The 20,661-nt window shown below is 34.2% G+C and overlaps 1 protein-coding gene across 1 annotated transcript in view; it reads left to right on the top strand.

Moving 5' to 3' along the window:
- The first annotated feature begins 19,315 nt into the window (after positions 1 to 19,315).
- The window catches only part of LOC149842980 (arginosuccinate synthase family), a 29,901-nt gene continuing 28,555 nt past the window's right edge, over positions 19,316 to 20,661 (top strand). Inside the window, exon 1 of the mRNA XM_089999529.1 lies at positions 19,316 to 19,556. Coding sequence (XP_089855655.1) covers positions 19,487 to 19,556 — 70 coding nt within the window. The 5' untranslated portion in view covers positions 19,316 to 19,486. The remainder of the gene's footprint in view (positions 19,557 to 20,661) is intronic.

Genomic DNA, 20,661 nt, shown 5'->3' with positions numbered 1-20,661 from the left:
CTATGGTTCTAAAAAAAAGTTCAACAATGTGGTGACCCGGTAAAAGTAGGTGGGGTTATTTTTAAAATATGATGAACAAGCAAGAAAACAGAAGGCTCTAATGACCTAAAGAAGTAGAATTTTAAAAATTTTATGAGAAGCAAACATTGTTTTCCATTAGATCCTAGATTGAGGAGGATTGTATTTGACCTAAGTCTAAGTGAACATGAATAATGCCTCCTCAATCAGTCCTACCAAACCATGCTTAAGTCTATATGAAATTCATGTCAGTTGGGCTTGATTCTAGGTTCCTAGGTTCACAAGATATAAAGCTAACATTATAGAACACGATTTTGACAATTTGATCAGAGCAGAGCATTAGATTGATCAGGCAAAGATGGGTCCCATCATGGTCGCCAAACCTGTTATCATTGCAAAATTTTACTTTTGCAAGTCAAACTGACTTTTGAAAAAGATTTTGAAAATAACTCACCTCCGTTTTAAAATGCAGAATAATTCTAAAGAATGGGACTCGCCTGTCGGTACGAGGTTCAATCGTTCCTGGCACCATAACCAGGGGTAATCGAACCAAGGATCAATCTAGTGCTTTACTTTGCTCAACTTGTCTAAATCAATATTATATTCCTAAATGCACAAAGAATCAGGCATGTGCTGTGAAATTTTGAAAAATGCAGATTGAAAAAATGATGTTTGCTTCAGAAATTTGAAAAATACTTGGAGGAATTTGTAAATAAAGACATCTTGAAAATCGTGAATTGCATTTGGAAAACTTTTCTGAAGAAAAGGAAAATTGTTTTATGAGGAAATCTTTATGTTTTGAGAAAATTGATTCTGAAGAAAACTTTGGAGATTTTGAGAAAATCGATTTCTGAGATTTGAAATCTTGAATTAATAAAAGGGTGGGCGTGTAGCCCTGTAAAAAGCTATTCATGATGCACTCTGACCTAGATGATGCATGAATGCAATTTTGAGAAAGTATTTTCTGAAGAATTTGAGCAAAATATTTGAAAAAGAGATTTTTGTGTCTTATAGAATTTAGATGAAATAGATTCTTTATATATCCTTGACTATGGCCATGAATACGTATTAAATATATCTCATTTGGTTCTTAAAGAGAAAAATATTTGGGAAAACTTTAACATATGCAATGGTTTCTAAAAAAGCCTAAGAGTGTAGGCCATTTATGGCTTAGAAAAAAGATGATAAATCTGGGTTTCATTCGTATTTTAACTATGACCACAAATACAAAATCCATCGAGTTTATCAACTTCTTAGAAGCTAGTGCATGTGCCATTCGTGTATACGATGATGAGTTCGAATATGCATGAATCATCATCCATCACACATTGACATTTATATAAAAAAAAGTAAACTATATGCAATGCAGTCCTATTCTAAGCAGAAAAATAAACTCTTATTCCAATATTTACATTTTACAATTTGCATAATTGAAAAGAATAAAATAAGGAGAAAATACAATCTTGGATGTTCCTATAAAACTAGCAAACTTGTTAGTGAATATATGTCAGCTTTTCTGGATTTATCTAATAATATCTAAAAATTACTAGATTTATTTGGATATAAGCCTTTTTCCATGTTTCTCTGAAATAAACATAAAAAAACATGATATAAAATTGAAGAAATAAAAAATATAAACAACTTTGAAATTCAGAATTTGGAGAAAAATAACAAAAATACCCCTAAAAATAAGACTATGGCCTTGAAATCAGGGTTTTCAAAAAAGATTTTGACAAAACTTTGGATTTAGGGCTCAAATAGATTCAAATAAACTCCAAACTGGGTGTGAATCACCATAACATGATTATAAACATGATAAAACATTAAAAACATGAAACATTTTATCAAAAAATTGAAATATCACAAAAATAGTGATTTTGCCCGTGTTTTACTCGAATCGGGACTCCGCCGACACCCTATTTTCATGATTTAATCAAATAATATATCAATTTAAAAATCTGTAAAAATCAACATGGATAGTTATGATTACTCTAAAATTAAATTGCATTCAAAAAATATATTTTTGGCATTAATTTAATATGAAAATTGAATAAAAACCCTAAAATACGTGATTTTGCCCACATGCACATATCTGTCACGGTGTCAGACCCAAATTGGGTATCAAATCACCATAAAAATTCATAAATATTTACAGAGAGACACTAGACATAAAAACAAAGATTTACATTTTTACAGATCAGAAAAATCATCTCCGGTTAGGGCGATATCATTCCGACAATATATGCTCAATTCTGATGAATATATAACGAGTTAAAATAAATACATCCGGTTTCGGGTATAGGGAAATATAGCAAATCATATTCAAAAATTATAAAATTTTAGCAGTTGAAATTATACACACATATAAAGGTTTTATTTTTTACGGATCATCAATCGAATCTTTGGTGAAGGCAATACGATTGACACAAGTCGACCTACGGTTTAGACAATGCATAATAGGCTCTGTAAAACAGATTCTACTTTATAACAGAGGAAAAATAAAAAAACAGATGAATAAAATTCAAAATTTTTACAGAAAATACTAGACATGATAACTAAGACACTACAACTTACAGATCATCGATCAGAACATCGATGAGAGAGATATTGACTCAACAAGTCATTTCTGAATCCATATAGGGATTTTAAGGTTTAAAAAGCAGGGTTTGGTTTTTATTTTTTGGCAGAGTTACATAACCCAAAATAATTTGATTTTTTTACAGAAAATCACTGACTTGCTCATGGTTTAACCCTAAAAAAATCAGATTTTTTTTATAGAAAAACATACATGAAATAACATTGTTCCCGCGTGCCTAGAATCGAAGATCGCATATTATCGATAAAACTTGAAAAACCCTAATCTAAACATGAAAAATATTAAGAAAAACATTTAAATAATACCACGAATTTGGATTTAATGCTTGAATGAGTAAAATAAACATTAATATGACAAAAAAAATCAGGGAATACACGGTTAGAATTTGATTTAGCCTTCGAAAAGAGGGATTCGACCCATTGAAGGGGCGAATCTCATCTTTTATTTGGCTTAAATATAAAAAATGATATTTACAATGATTTCAATGGATTGGAATCATGAAAAACATCCTCAAACAGCGTTACATCACTTTCTTGAATCAATTTTATGGTTCTTCAACGACAGCTAAGCTTGAATCCAACAAATAAGGGGCAATAGTGGTGAAATTCATGAAAAACTTGTAATAAACTTAGTAAAATAATAAAAATAAATAAATAAAACTTACCTTGGGTTGCTACAGCTTTAATAGAGGAAGGAGAGGATGATGAGAGGAGAGAGAAGCAACAAGAAAGGGAGAGAGAGAGAGCATAGGGGTCGACCCTCCCTTTGGTCTCCTTTAAATTGATTTTCAAAAGGCTATTTTAGAAAGAAAAAAATCCTAATTTGGTTTGGATAAGCCATATGGGGGGCGATTTTTGGTGGGATCCTAACCCTAAAGGGACTCTAACTAGCTAACCCTAATTAACTTAATTGAAATTATAAAAGGTTTGAGAAACTTCCAAATGTGGTGCCAACTAGTGTGGCCCACATTTGATTTTTAGAACCCTAATTTTAAAAACTTTAAAAACCAAAGTGAAAATAAAATTTTAAAACCAATTTTGACTCTTCTAAACTCCTAACCAAACTAGAACACTGACTAACCCTAAGCTAACTCTAACTCTTTCAAATATAGCGCCACCCATAGTGCGCCCCACTTGATTTTTCAAAAATGATTTTAAAACTTAAGAATAAAGGTTTTTAAAAGAGATTTAGAATGAGATCTGAAATTGAATTTTTTTGAACCAAACAGAGTTCTGACTAGATCAGAACTCTTCCAAGTGTGGTGCCAACTGAGTGGGTCCCACATCAGGGTTTTGAAAAAGTTGAAATAAAGACTGAAAATGGTTTTAAAATGGAGTTAAAATCACCAGATGAAATTCAAAAGTTTTGAGAATAGAGTCCTAAGCGAACTGAAATTCTATGCTAGAGTTCTAAACCAACTAGAACTCTGAGATTTAGGTTTTTTGAAAGCAAAACAAAGAAGTTTTTGAAAGATTTTCTCAAATTTAGTAAAAATAAGTCAAAAAATACAGTCAGGGTTAGAATCCTAAATCAACTGAAACTCTGAAAGAGAGTCCTGAATCAACTGGAATTCTGCAAAATAGACTAATTTTTGAAAAACAAGTTAAGAGAATGAAAATGAAATTAGAAACAAAATTCAAAATATAGTCTTAACTGGATTAGAATTTTGTGAAAGAGTCCTGATCGGACTGAAACTCTAGATTTTTGAAAGATAAATAAAAGAATTTTAAAAGGTTTTCTCAGAATTTAATAAAATGAGCTAAAAAACGAAGTTAGGGTCAGAGTCCTAGTTCAACTAAAACTCTTGAAATAAAGTCCTAAGTTGTTTGAAACTCTACAAAATTGAATTTTTAAAAAAAAAATAGGCAAAAAGGTCTTAAAAACAAGTGAAAATGAGAGTTAAAACAGAAATCAGAACAGAGACCTGATCCGATCAGGACTCTGAGGCAGAGTCCTAATTTGACTAGAACTCTAGAAATTTTGATTTTTCTAAAAACAGACAAGAAGATATTTGAGAGCTTTTTGCAAAAATAGTTGAAAACAAGATGAAAACTGAAATCAGAATTAGAGTCCTGATCCAACTGGGACTCTGGGACAAAGTCCTAATTTGACTAAAACTCCTAAACTTTAGGGTTTTCTAGAAAACAAATGAGAGGGTTTTAGAAAGCAGTTGAAAATAAGATATAAATTAAGTCAATTTCAGAGTCTTGATTCCACTAGGACTCTGGGGAAGAGTCTTAATTCAATTAGAGCTCTGAGAATTTTTGGTTTTCTGAGAAGCAAATGACGAGATTTTAAAAAGGACTTTTGAAAACAAGTGAAAAATGAAGTAAAAAAAAGAAATCATGATAGGGTTTTGATTCGATTAAGACTCTGGGGCAGAGTCCTAGTCCAACTGAAACTCTAAAATTTTGGCCAAAATGAAAGGTTTTGAAAGGTTTTCTCGGAAAGAGATAAAAATAGAAGTGAAAAGTAGTGTCCTGATCCGATTCAAACTCTGAAAAAGAGTCCTAATCTGACTGAAACTCTGAGATTTTGGCCAAAATGAAAGGAATGGACAAGGGGTAGAACTACCTCTAATTTAAAACCAAAATAAAATTTTGAAGAAGGTTTAAAAAGTAAAAAGATAGAGTCCTTATCCGACTAGGACTCTAAAAATTTGAGAAATTTGAGGAATGAAAAAATCTATAAGCGACACCACCTAGATGGGTCTCATCTGAGAACTAAGATCAGTTAAAAATTGATCTTAAAATGAATTCAGATCATTTTGTAAAAAAAATATTTTAAAATAAAGAAATATAAGATCCTGGGGGTTAAGAAATGGCAAAATATTGATTTAAAACCCAGGTATTTGGAATTGATTTTGAAAGAAACTTTTAAAATCAAATTTGAATTAAATATTTTGAAAAACCAGAGTGTTGGATCTCGAAAATGCCATGCAATGACATACAATGCCATGAAATGATATGAGATGATATGCCAAATGCATGCAGTGATACGTAATGACACATGAAATGTAAACCCTGGATGAGGGACTTGGAATCCTGAACCCCTGACAGACACAAAGGATTGGAAATTCTTATCTGAGGATGAGAACTGATAATTGAGATTGAGCCAAAATGAGGATTGAATCTTGATTGTAGGATGGAGTATTGAAATTTATTGTAAAATTTGGGCTATGAACAACCCTAGCTCAGATATCGATCAATTGGTTCCCTGAAGGTCGCAAAGAGTGGGTCCCAGTGGCAAGAGGAAAGGGTTTATGAGCGAAGGTTGAAATTTTGGGGTGTTTACAAATTCATATATTAAATCTGTGATGTACCCCAGGTCCTTGGGAGGTTTTCTACAATTGTTAAAAAAAAAATCATAATTTTTTGTGTGGTCAATTGGGGTCGTTACATACCTGAGCCAACCTAGTTACACCTATTATAAATAATAATGTTGAAAATGGGTTGGATATGGATCACTTGAGGATAGGCCCAATATTGGTTCCAACTTTTGAAGGATGGATTAGGTTTCAAATCTGAATCCGACTTGAAATGGGATTTGTATATGGATCATATCAAGATAGCTTCAATGCTCAGAATTCTCTTAAAAAATGGGACCCTATATTAATCAATCTAGGAAAATGGGTAAAACAAACTGAATTTTAAGGGGAAAGATAAATGACTCAAGTTTGAATCCATTATGACCTAGGACCATCCATGTGCTTAACTGATTCTAACCCAGAACTAAAAAAGACCCTGACTTTGTTTATTCTTTATATGAACTAGATTTAGATATATACTATCTGGATCTGGTAATGTGAGTTGAATCCAATTTAAACCTGGTTAAAACTTCCACTCGTTTTCATCCCTAATGGATAAGGAAAGAATGGCAATTATGAAAATGTGATGTACCAAACCAATATTTGAGTGAAAAGATAAGAGTTGGGGTGTAATTGGGTCTGGTATATCCGACCTGACATGATGTCCTAAACTGATTATACCCGAACCAATATTGGTGGACCCGTGGGTTTGGGTCGGGCTCAAAATATAGACTCGTAGTGAAAGCATGTTGGATCTTGGGTATTGTAAATGAAGACCCAAACCTGAATGGACCGACCTGATTATGTAACCGGACCCAAATGATTCTCTACATTTTAAAACTGAAACAAACCCGACCCAACTATGTACTCAAAACGATTATACACTCGAATATGAACCAATGTGTACCTTACCCAACTATATACCTGAACCGACCCATACTCAAACCCGCTTCATAGCCAACTTCATTAAGACCTTTTTAGCCTTTGCCTGTGCGAAACTCACAAAGTTCTTGAGATATATTGCTCTGCTCGTTGGGTATCATAAACATCTACTTAAAAGGATGTCTGGACATTTTTTTGTGAACATCATGAAGTTCACATAATCATATTTGCGAACATTCTGTTAAACCCAAGTTTCAAAACTTCGCAAATATGTAACTAAGTTTGCATATATAATATAAAATTCGCATAAAAAACTTTGTGAACCTCTTGTTAAATTGAACCTCGTAACCTCATATATTTCCTACTTAATCTGCATATACATCACGAAGTTCGCATAAAAATATATGCGAACTTAAACTGAACCACATGACTTTGCAAATACTAGACTAAAGTTGCATATATTTAGCGATCAATGCATATACCTCATGAAGGTCATACTCCTAAACGATTGAGTATAAAAACCGATTTGTCCACACCCAGGGCTATTTTCGCATAAATTAAGGTTCGTTGTGGTCTCCAATAAGTAATCCCCAACCTATTTTTCATTGATGACTTTTTTGGCAATTCATCAAGGATACTTCATCCTCGAGTATTCCATAATCATCGACGGTCATTTTTTTTGTAAGCACATCTTTAATGGTTGAACCAATTATTTTTTTTAAACAGAGGCATGAATCAATTATTATTTTGCACAATTTGCACGGGTTAGTTATTTTGTTGAAGAATTGCATGGTTTTCAAGTTATCTTTGCATGTTTAATAGCCTATTTCATTTGTTTCAATGATTTATATGCCTCTATCCTCCAGTTTAGTTGTTTATATATTATGTATCTTGTATGATAGACATGGTATGATGGGAACAATGTTTGATTTTTTTTTTTGTTATTTTCTTAACGATTTGGGTTTTTGTATTGTCAATAGGCTATTCTGTTTATTTTTTGCAATGCTTTTTTAATAGTTTGTGTCTTGTATCTATGTTTCTCACCTGTTTGCCTATATTATGTGTCTTATTATCGTAATTTTTTTTGAATTTATTTAATACAATATGGCCACTGAGAAGACTGTGTTAGAGGGGTCCACACCTATTATCTTGTAGAGTTGAATCACAACAGAAAAAGCCAAAGAAAAAAATTACAAAATGAGTCATCCTATGTACTATGAAGCACTAAATAAGTTTGACACGTGAATAAAGAAGGAGTCACATCCAATGCTAAAAATCTGTGTGTCCAACATTTTCCATAAAAATTGCACCATTTATAAACAATCAACAACAAACACCTTTAATATTGGCCAAACAACAACTAACAATTTTAAAGTGACACATATCTAAGGCAGAATATTTAGAAAGGGTTGAAGGGTTTGTCATCACAAGCTTGTCTCCCATCCCAAAAGCATCTAAGGAGGGGGGTGACTCAATGGTAAAGAAGAGTGACCCATTGACTTACTCTAATGTTGTTATTAATTTTAATGGCCGGATAGATGAAGCAATTCCATTTTGACTTGAGCTCTCAATTTTTAGTCCATTTCAATTGTGTTAGATTGGTTCAAGTTCAAATGAAGGTACGATTTGGTTTTGGTTAGTTTTTAGCTGATTGGGATGTTTACAAAAACATACCTGGTTTCTTTTGAAAAATCAAAGTCATACTTAAAACAACTTATAATTCAAAATCATTGCACCTAGTTTTATCTTTAGCTATCCAAATTCATACCCCTAGTAACTATTACCTCTTTAACCGTAATTAATAAATTTAAACTAACTAGTTTACCCTTATTAAATATAAAAAATGATCATATTGTACAACAAAAATAACTTGTCTTAAAGAATACTCCATAATTTACCAAATTTGCCAAAAGAACAATTTTGTAAGTTCTGGATTTTTCTTGATGCTTTTATCCCTCGCAGGTGCATTCTGATTTTCTCACAACATGATGCTAAGATAATACGCCCACAAAACTCGTCAACAAAATTGTATCTAAGGTTGTGATTTTTCAAAAAAAAATATGAAAAATTCTAAAAAATTTATGAAACTTGACGAGTTTCACGCGATCACCTACGAAAATCATAAAATTTATAGAAGTCCAATAATTACAAAATTATGGATGTGTACGCATGAAGTATTATGAAATTCTAAAATATTTGTGAAAGTCCAATATTGCAAAAGTTCTTATTCACATCACACCTGTATTGCGAATTTCTTTTTCTTATGAATTTTTATCCTATATAAATGAGTGTTTAGGTTTTTTTTCCTTTTCTCGTTTGTATTTGGAAAGAGTAGTAACTCTAATCCTCCTCCCTCTAGAGCCCCAACCCTTTCGGTGATTCCCGTAAAAGTTGTTCTGTAATGCCCCAGATTTCCAAAACAAAACTGTCTAAATTTCATGAATTGTTTTTTTTTTACAACGAAATTTAGAAAAGACTTTAGCAGTGAAAATATACGATAGTTAGTCATCAATTTTAGATGATGTCAAGCAAGTCACAAGTATGTAGCCAATCATTCATTGTCCACTAAAATAGTTTATTTAAGCAAACCAAAATAAGTTATTTATTACAAACAATACTACTTAGTAAAACACTAGTAGACACTGGGGTTATAAATGAAATGTCCAACAAAGTCTAGAGAAACCCTGGATCTTGATGCCACCCTGCTCCGTATATCACACCGTAAATCCAGTACTTGTATCTCCCATAAAACAGGGCCAGAACCAATACTGGTTTGGTAGAAAAGCATTACAATTCTAATAAGTATAATATGTTGAAAATATAAAAGTGACTTTATTACCGCAGTTGAAATCATCGTAACACAAGTCTCTACGACTTAGCATTTGGGTATCCCATGGATCGAAGCAGAAGATCCTTGAGTCTAGCTTAGCCACACAGATACAATTTGGGTCTTTTTCCCGATCAGTCCAACAGTATACTGACATCAATACCTTATATAGGGTGATGCATGAGTAGTACTACCGTACATTCGTCAGTGTGCCTATAACTAATACATTGTTTCGATAATTATGAGTTCGCCCCTTGGTACGAAGGAGAACTTAACTTCGGCATCAAACAAAGTTGTTTGGGTGTTTATTATGCTATGTATTTTTGTGTGCCCAGAAGCCTCAGTGACCCTGTCTGTAACGGGTGGACAGATCTTGTCATGAGACCCCGCCAGGCTGGTTCAGATGCATCCTTTTATTGCTATAGCGGGGTCTATCTCTAGGTCTTAGGGATAACCCGACCTCCTGACTTCCGAGTGATCGAGAGACCGCCTGAACTCTTTGGTTCATAAAATAAAGTATGTTACTCGAGGTAGTATCATCATCGTCTTCCACGATAAGCATAAGTCTTAAAGAGATTTGATGACATAATCTCTATTATTAGAACATCGAGTGCCATATAGGCAATCCAGTGTATTCTGCATAAAAGAAAATGTAAACCCAACCCCAATCACTTTTCGAAGCACATACCAGTTCTTGTGTGGACAAAAACTATCATTATGTTTGTTTATATGCATGCAAACATCGCTCTTGGTGTTTATGGCCTTCTTGAGTGCTTCACCTCTTGCGAGTTGATAACCAACTCTGGTACAACGACGCTTACGAGTAATATTCATGTGACAGTAGTTTATAGAGGCATGCATGATTAAGGATCACTTTTGATCGACTGTTCGATCGTATTTAGCCGCAACAAGAACTGGCCTAACAAGACACAATAACTACTCTAGCATAACGACCCTTACGAGTACGACGCCCTTGAAGGCAAAAATGAAACAAACTCTTATGGGAGGGTTCCAACAATAAGGTCATTGTTGTGTCATCCATATTAGCTTAGGTGAGTATTTTGCTAGAAATTTTGGCAGCATCTCTCCTGTTTAACGAGAAAAATGCTATATTTCTTTTTAGCTCAAAGAGTACCTTGTTAGAAATTTTGGCAGCATCTCTTCTATTTAACGGAGAAATTGCTACATTCATTTTTGGATAGATGTGCACTGTTATGCATACATTGCATCTCCCATGGTTTATCGAAAACCTAGGCCTTAGGTAGGCCTTACACTAGTGACTTAGATGTTTACGTAAATATGGTTTTACATAAATCTGAAACCTTTTCAATAGGGGTTTCTTCATCAAACAATGTTTTGAATGAGGCAAGGCTTTTGAATCACTTTGAGTGATAGGGATCAGTTACCATTTGTACGCTTATTATAACTCAATTATATTTATTTAAAGTAAGAGTGTGTATATAATAGCACGACGACAAAGTAAATAGCATAAAGCAGGAGCCTGTGTACATAATAGCACGATGGCAAAGTAAAGTGAGTAAAGTAGGGCCTAGTGAATGGAACCACGCATTGAGGTGAGTGCGTAATAAGAGTCCAGTGAATAAAACCACGCATTGGGCTAAGTAAAGTGCGTAAAGCTACATAAATATTTTTACATATATATAATAAATAAGGAAGTAGTTACAAGGATACGCGCGTGAACACCTAAGCAAGTTTGCGGTGGCCTAGAGGGCGTAAACCAAGGACTAAGCCCTATGACACATAATTCACCACAAATATCAAGAAATAGTCATAAGAACATGTGCATGAACATCGAAACAAGCTTGTGGTACTCTGGGTGTGAACCAAGGACTAGGACCTGATATTATTTTAGAAAGGTATACGGTAAGGGAAATCTCACTGTACATGACAATTATTTTAACAAATATAACTTGAAATAGAGAGCAACTTGCAAACCAACCAAAAATCTCACGAAGGTGGCTTAACGCATGCGTAGAAGCACTCCTAGGTCATGGCCAACACGTCCTTATGTCTGGTACAATCATAACCAAGAGTGTCTCGTGTCGAACTCGTCAGCACGAATAAACGAAGTGCTATAGGCCAAGAACAAATCATACCTAGATTAAATCCAACTGAGTTTAAGCCTACCTCAAGCGGGTTCAATCTAGGTCAGATGGGTTGGACCTAGTCAAGATAAGATAGAAAAAGTCAAGTTGTCAAGGTTAAGTGGTCTTGATACAACTAGGCTCAGTCTAGGTCAAGTAGGTCTAAGTTCACCTCAAGTGAGCTCAATCTAGGTCAAGTGGGCTTGACCCAGGCTAAGACCAAAAATAAAAGAAGAGAGAGAAAAGCTAACATGGCTGGTCAAGTAAGCTTAACCCAAGTGGGCTCAAGCTAGGTCAGGCAGGTTCAAGCTCACCTCCAGTGGGCTTAATTCAGGCTAGAATCAAGAGAGAGAAAGATGAGAGATGGGAGAGAGAAAACTAGAGAGTGAGAGAGTAGAGAGAGGGATGGCAATTTCTAAAAGAGAGGGTGGGGTCTTATTTATAGACCTTAGGTGTGGGCCCCCACCTCAAGGGATAAGTATGCCCCTTCTTTCCATTTTGCCCTTACCTTTTTGTATAAAGACTGAGATGTTCCTTGTGAGGCTTACCTAGATATTTTATGAGATATTTATATGGAGCCTACAAGATATTTTTGTGTGAGTTTATATGAGGCCCACAAAATATTTATTTGGGGCCCGCATATTTTCGAGGTTTCGCCAATATTTTTTACGAAAAAAGTGAGTACGCTATTCTCTTCATCTCAATGAGACAAAGTAGATTGTCTTTGCAAAATTCTCTCATTTTGCCAAATGAATGTGATATGGCTCTTTAGATGTTTTGAGCATATATCCTTGAAGATATATACGTTCTAAGTATAATTGGCTTTACAAAATCCCTTTGTTTTGCGTTCTCGATTAATATGATGAAAATACATAAAAATACATCTTATTTTAATTTAGAAGTTTATTGAAAAATTGCAGATCATACATGTTCGCTCCACCTCATGCAAGGTTACGGTATCCTTCTCCTCCACTTTTTCAGTTAGCTATTAAGGTTGCGGTATCTTTTTTTTCTATTAACTATTTAGGGTTTACGATCTTTAGAGATTTTGTCTGTTGTTTGTTAATATTCAATGATTTTGTCAATATTTATCTTTGTTTATTTGGTTGGGATTGACTATGCATAAGCATTGAATAGGGGTTGATTATGGGAGTATTATGGTTTATTATGGGTTGTTGGTTTTTAGAGGGTTTAGCTGAGTGATACATTGTGTGGTTGGTATAGGAAGTTATGATGACTTCTGAATTGATATTTATAAATTATTATAGCATTGAGCATTTCTGTGGAGATCTATAATGATCTCTAAAAACAACTATAAGGAATTTATAACATTAATGTCTCGTAAAACCATATATATAGAAGAGTTAATGGTCCTCTAGTATAAGTGCACTCCAAAATTAGATGATGAAGATATATAGATACATCTCTTTGATGATGATGATGTACAACCAATGTTACATAGGGGCAACATTTACTTAGTTGCTAGTAAAGCTACATGAATTGACAATGTTTACGAAGTTAAATAAAAAGTTGGAGGATGCATAGTTAAACATTAAGTGACAGTCCAAAGTGATATATAAGACGTGATCGAAAGTGATATACAAGAATATAATAATGAAAATCTTGTGGATAATATGCATTTATTTCAGCCACCAACGATTGAGCTCACTCATCTAGTGAACATCCCACTGTTCTTAATAGTTAATGATGAGAGGATCACTGCAAACGATATGGAACCACTTGGACAAACCAATGCCAGTGATCTTCATCGCAGGATATTGTATGACACCCAACCTTCCAATGAAAATAATTAATCTAGGTAAAGGTTGACGATCTTTCTAATTTATGCTTGAACTAGAGGTGTTATTTTTTTGGTTAATCTTGAAAGTCGGTAATGCATGAATATTACATTTTTTAAAGCAAAGAGAACCAAAGATACAACGAGTTTTGATTTACTTTATGCAGTCAATCAGTCATTTTGTGATAGCAACGATAACAAGCACAATGTATAATCAAATGATAGCGATGATTTTGGGTATATCATGTCGACTGAGTCGAACTGAGAAATGATAAGAGAGGACTAAATTAGTGATGATTTGGAGCAAGTACTAATAGATGAGAACGACATGCTAATGACATTTAGAAAGTCAAACCCTTGGTTCTCAATAAATGAATTTTTATTCATTGAAGAACAATTGAAAATAATTAATACAAAGGTTTCTCAGTTGTATGATGAATTGCACAATGAAAAACTTAATGAATGCAAACAATTTCAGTACCTATCAACATAGTCAAATGATCAAGAAATTGCTTGCAACAAAAGGTTTACTGTTCTTATGTAGTGTCACAAGTTTTTGAGAGATTATGTAGTTAGAAATAACCTTGAAACAAAATTTGCGAAGAGTTGCAGTAACATAGTCACTCTCGTATGCACGAGAAAGAACCCACAACTATGGTAGATTACTTCTAAAAGATCCACTTTACAAAAATGCACAAAGCAACATTCTTCAAAGTGAAGAGGTATCAAAGCGAGCATATATGTAGTGGATTAGTGGGCAACTTTGTTACAAGAAAAGTGCCTTTGAAGTAGATTTCACATGTTATTCACGGATGTTTACACGATAACCCAAAGATGACTCCAAGAGAAATCATGAATGACCTCAATCGCGATGTAGGTGTGGAAGTTTCTTACAAACAAGCATGTCTTGGACATGAATTGACTAGGTTGATGCTATATAGCTCATTCGAGGAGTCCTTCAAGATGCTTCTCACTTGTTGTCATCATTTGATGATGGCTAACCCTAGATTGATAGCATTCATTAAGACTGATACAAACAATAGATTTAAGTATATGTTCTTTTCCTTCTTATCACACATCGATGGGTTTGTCAAAGAATGCCCTCTACTTCTTATGGTAGATGACACCTTCCTAAAAGAAAAATACATAGGTATTTTGTTGTCTGCCCACACGATTGATGCTTCTGATGATATATTTCTTGTAACGTTTAGAGTGATGGATAAGGAGTCGAATAAGTCATAGAAATGGTTTTGGGGGCATGTGAAAAATCAAATAAATATCTACGATAATGATAAGCTCAAAGTTAAACAACAATTGACAAGTATCTCAGATAGGCACAATAGACTTATGTATGATGTCCCTCACATATGGTGTAATTGTAATTATGAATATTGCATAAAGCACCTGACTGAGAACTTTTCAGGGAAATTTGGTGCACCACTTAATGCATACTGGTGGTGCGCCATCAAAGCACCCACGAGACAACAATGTCATTTTTATATTTCAAAGATTTATGAGCAAAGTGAATAAGCATACAAATATGTTGCTGATAAGGTAGAACTGATATATTGGGCTAACAATTGTTTTCTCGCTAGAAGGTATGGGTGCTTAATCTCTAATATAATAGAGTACTTTAATTCTTAGATTCTCTCCATGCGTGACAAGCCCTTAATACCACTTATTGAGAAGCTTCGTTTAATGTTGATAAAGTTTTAAGAGAAAAGAAGGACAAACGAAAACAAAATGATTGTCATTATGGTTTCAGAGGTAATTACAAAGATTAAAGAGTGTCAAATAGAAGCACAAAAGCTACGTGTGGTATTAGTGCATTACTTCTACCATCATTATGAAGCCTGTAACCAGAAGCACAACTACTGTGTTGATCTTGAGAGTATAAAATGCTCTTATGAAGAGTGACAGGTTAACATAATTTCTTACGAGCATTCCATCACATGCATTTTGTATAAGGGCAATCTTTCAGATGATTACTATGACAAATTCTATGTAGCTGATCGTATCAAGCTGCATATGGTACTTATTAATTTAATCTGATAACCAATAATGTCCCACACATTACTCTTCCAACTCTTATTCTCATCTTACTACCAACGCCAATTAAGAAAGCAGGAGAACCTAAAGTGAAGAGACGAAGAACGAAACACAAGGAGGTAGTGCCATATAAGTGCAATATAAGTCACGAGATTGGCCACAATAGGCAGAAACATGATTAGGAAGTAATGTTTGAGTATTCAATGCATTTAGAAACATCAATAAAAAGTCAACGTATCTCACGGTTAGCGTTCGATCAACATAAAGTTGACGTATCTCTATTTTCTCACCATCAAAGAAGCAATGAGAAACAACATTCTTGTGAAAAAATGAAATAAATGCAATGTATGAGCGATTTCATTTTATGAAAGGATCAAATGAATGCAAAGTATAAGCAACTTCACTTGAATAAGATGTACATGAATCTTCATTTTGTAAAAGAATGAAATAAATGTAATGTATGAGAATCTTCATTTTGTAAAAGAATGGAATGAATGCAATGTATGACTGACTTCATTTTGTGAAAGAATGATGCTTCTTCTCTTAACTCCTTTTTGCATATGGATGCCCTATTTTTGCAAACCCCGAATTTTGGCCTCCTCTAATGATTTTTCTAGCGAATCTTTGGCGAATGATGGAAGCGAATAAGAAATTTTGTAAGAAAAAAAATTTATAATACCAGTGCGATGCTAATAAGAAATTTTACAATATCAGACTTTACCAAAATTTTGCAGGTACCATGCAAAATTCCTTATTGATTTAAAAAGAATGAATTTAAATGAGCATGTACCTTATGAAATTCTTTTTTTATTTAAAAAGAATGAACTGAAATTTGCATGTACCTTGCAAAATTTCTTCTTGATGTGAAAAGTCATAATTTGCAAAGTTTGCATGTACTTTTACATAAACAACACATATCAATAAAAAATAAAATCAAACAACTTTATTCACTGTTATATACACAATTCATTCTCATAATTAAATCAATCACCTATTATAAAACAAGAATCAAACTTCATTCCCTGTTATATACACAATCTATTCTCCTCAAAAAACAAGAATTAAACAACTTCATTCCCTGTTATATACACAATTTATTCATAAACAAATACATATATATGACAAAACTCATCATCAACTTTCATTGTCGCAAGCGCAATGGTCACCTTCATCAGCTCTCATCCACAAGCGCAAGTGCATTCTCCATCATCAACTTTTATTGCCATCAGCTCAACCCTTATTTTTTGGTTCGCCTAATCCTAAGTATTGCATATAAAAAAGACATACCTATAAATTCATATACCAAGTGAACAAACATATACAAAATGAGTTAACAAACATGTACAAAAGTAAGAAATGTCTTATACAACAGTAGAAAGATACATCATCATCGTTCTCATTTTCTATGACGAGAATGAGTTGCATATTTCATTTTCTATCTCACCCATATCATAGGATGCCCTTAACAGAAAAACTCGTTGTCGATTTGTTGCCGTCGATCTTCTTACCACTTATACTTGACCCTGAAAAAATGATCATAATTCTCACTAGTGGAAAACCACAAAAAATCTAGTTCCTATGAAACCCTAGCTTTTGCTTTTATATTTTGCTCGTATGAACTTTCACAAATATTTTAGAATTTTGCAATACTTCATGTGATACTTATATGCAATTTCATAAATATCAGACTTCCATAATTTTTATGATTTTTGCAGATGATCGCACGAAACTCATGATGAAAATTTTATTTTTTTTGGAATTTTGTAATCTTTTTTGAAAAATCGCAACCTCATGCGAATTTGATGACAAGTTTTGTGGGAGTATCATGACGTGCGAAAATCAAAAATTCGTATCTGTAAGAGGTAAAAGCATCAAGAAAAAATTGAAAATTTATGAGATTGTCCATTTGGAGAATTTGCTAAATTGTGGAGCATTTTTAGAAACACATCATTTTTACACATAAATTGGCTCTCCTTAAATATGCTTGACTTTGCCCATTTTGCTCTCATTAATACATAAAGCAAATTGGGTTGGGCTCAGACCCTGGGTGATCTCTTACTTTAATGGACCCTGCCGGACCTAACCTGAGCCCGACCTGGTTACCTGCATATAAAAGAGACCAACTCTTTGGCCTCAGCATGATAAGACCCATGCTGGGTGGTCACCAGGTCAAGCCTTCTCCTTGGCCCATTGGGTCCCTAGACTTGATCCAGCCCGGCCCAACCAGATGATCAACCTTAATTATACATATATCATATGTTGAAAACTAACTTGTTTGATCATGTCTGAATCGAATTTGGATTGGAGACAAAAAAAATAACAAAGCATTGTCTGGGTCGTACTGGGGTATCCAATCTTATAAGCTTATTGGATCCACTATTTAGTTTAGTTTAGAATCCTGACCCAGGATAGCCTTTTAGTTCGGTTATAGACCCGTTTCATAATAATGAAGTGTGCCCTTTTGTTAGATTTATTACTTGAGAAAACAACTGAGGATCAGGTGGATTGTGATTGCAGACTTTTGGTGTCCTGCTGCATCCTGTCTCCAGCTGACAGGTTATATCACAAAGATGGAGGGTGATCAGGTGCAGAAGCACACCAAAAGTATGCAATCACATCGCACTGGATCTTTTCTATTTAAAAGCTGCATTTGAGATCGAAGACCTAATTACACTGGCTCAGCTTGTAGTGCCTACGGTCATTGTCCAAGAAGCCCAAAACTGATGTTAAAATCGTATCTGCTATCGAATCGTTTGTCCAACTATTCAGGTGTCCATTACCGATTCTCAAGTGAATCATTTTGAATCATAAAAAAGAAAATAATTAAAAAAGATTACATGTCAATCAGAATATAACACGTGTTAAAACCATTAAAATAATATTAAAAATTAATTTTAAGTTATTTTTTACATTTATTAAAAAAGGTCAGTATCATATCGATTTTATGCCGATACGATCAAGCCGATTCGCACAACATTGCTCCGGGTCTAGGACTGTCGCCGTCATGGCCTATGCTAGGCGTCGGTCTGCCTTATTTTTTAATTAAAAAAAAAATCTTGAAAGGACAGCCCCCCACCGACCCTGCAGTGCAAAACTGACTGCCCGCCACAATAAATATTCCAAAGCAAATTACATTGTCTCTTTCGCTTGGTTGGGCCCAAATCCTCTCTTTTTCTTTATTAAGAATATGACCCAATGTTTCTGTTTTTTGCCCTTAGAAATTTGCCCCCTACCAACCAAGACTCGGAATCAATCAGTAGCATCTCAGTCCGGTATACAATCGGTCAAAGACTCGATCGCCATAGAACTAAGCCGAGACATTTGAACCCTAGCCCGAGTTCAATCCATTTATATGCACAAGCACACTTCTTTTGGAGCCTGAGCTGAATGGGACCGTTTGGTCAAGCCCTGGTGGGTAGAGTGGGCTAGGCCCCTAGTCTTGGTTTTCACTGAGTCCTACAAGGTCTGACCAGAGCTTGACGTGATGGCTACGCCTGCACTTAATGCCTCAGGGTCAAACGCAAGACCGAGTCCATGACGCCTTTGCCTGCATAACTCAATTCCCCACGCTGCCAAGTCCGAACCGACTTCATGAGACATATAAGACTTAGCTTTGACCAACAAAAGTCTCCATGGGCTCTGAAACCGAGTCTATGACGGATTGCAATTCAGAACCGACTCAATCATACCCGAGTCCATTTTTTTGAATTCTAAAATAAATAGAAAAAATACTACGTGTATGTGTGTGTGTGTGTGTGTGTGTGAGAGAGAGAGAGAGAGAGAGAGAGAGAGAGAGACCACTTCGGAGTCCACTTCGTTTGCTGGGGTTTAACTATTTAAGTCTCACTTTCCTTACCAGAAACCCTAATTCTTCTGCTTGTCTTCCGAGGAAAACCCCAAATCGATGGCTCAACTCCATGCAATCTCCTCTGCAAATGTCACTGGTCTCCCAATCCATGCTTCCATTAAGCAAGGTAGCTTCTTTTTTCCCCCCCTCTCTTACTATTTTTGGTCTAATGTCAAATTTTATCCTTGTTCGTTGTGTTCTTCATGGATCTTGCATTCTATTTTATTTTAGATTTTTTTTTTTAAATTCATTACTAAAATGCCTGTTTAGTGAACGATTGATTCGGCCAAAGTGGTCATTCTTTCCCTTTCATTGCTTGCACCATTTTTGGTTTCTTCTTTTGTTGGTTGGTTGTCTGTATCAGAAATTTAATATAAAAATTTGATTTTGGCATCTTGCGAACATAGAAACATGTCTTTGTAAAATTGATCTAACGGCATGAAAACATGAGCCATTATTTATATGATTATAATGTTGGGCGGGTTCGGAAGGCTATGAGTAAAATGGATACATATGTATTTTGAGACACTTGAAGTTTAGTAGTTTTGGTGAAGGTGGGTTTTGAAAAAAGAGTGTTTTGGAGTTTTTTATTGTGTTTAGAAGTTAAAAAGATTGTGTGTGTAAGTGAGTGAGTGTGTGTGTATTGGCAACTTATCGATGGTCATCCATATCACATTTTGGCTATAAAAAGATTGCCATTAATTTATCGACAATTTAGTGATTGCTAAAATATGTAAATTAACAATTAAATTCATGTTACTAAATCAATAAATTGACTATAAACTTTAATTGATATTAAAAAGTAGATAAACAATGTTTGCAATTAAAATGCTAAGAGGAACCATAAAGAGTAAGTATCAAAACTAAAGCATTCACATATCAAAATCCTGCTTAATCTTATTTTCTTGATCAGCTAGGAGTTGATCCGCTGAACAATTCAAGCAATTTGTTAGTCTCTGTGACTGTAATTAACTAACAGCTGGCGCAAATTGACTTTTGTGGTTAAGACCCTTTGTTTCCTCCAAAAAATGGTCAATAGATCTCAAAATATTGTCAACCTATGCAAGAAATAAAAATGAAAATAAAAACAAATGATACAGTAGAGGATGGACTTATTGAAGATGTTAGCCTCATATATCAACACTCAGGAAAAAATCTCCAATGGAAAAAGAGGGAAGAAGAACCACAGTGGAATAAACTAAAAAAAAAAGAGAAACAAAGAACGAAAAAGT

Source organism: Nuphar pumila, chromosome 3 (genome assembly GCF_984573655.1).
Source record: "Nuphar pumila chromosome 3, dmNupPumi1.hap1.1, whole genome shotgun sequence".
Taxonomy (NCBI): Eukaryota; Viridiplantae; Streptophyta; class Magnoliopsida; order Nymphaeales; family Nymphaeaceae; genus Nuphar; species Nuphar pumila.
The sequence above is the reverse complement of the archived record's forward strand: the minus strand, read 5'-3'. Positions and strand labels throughout refer to the sequence as shown.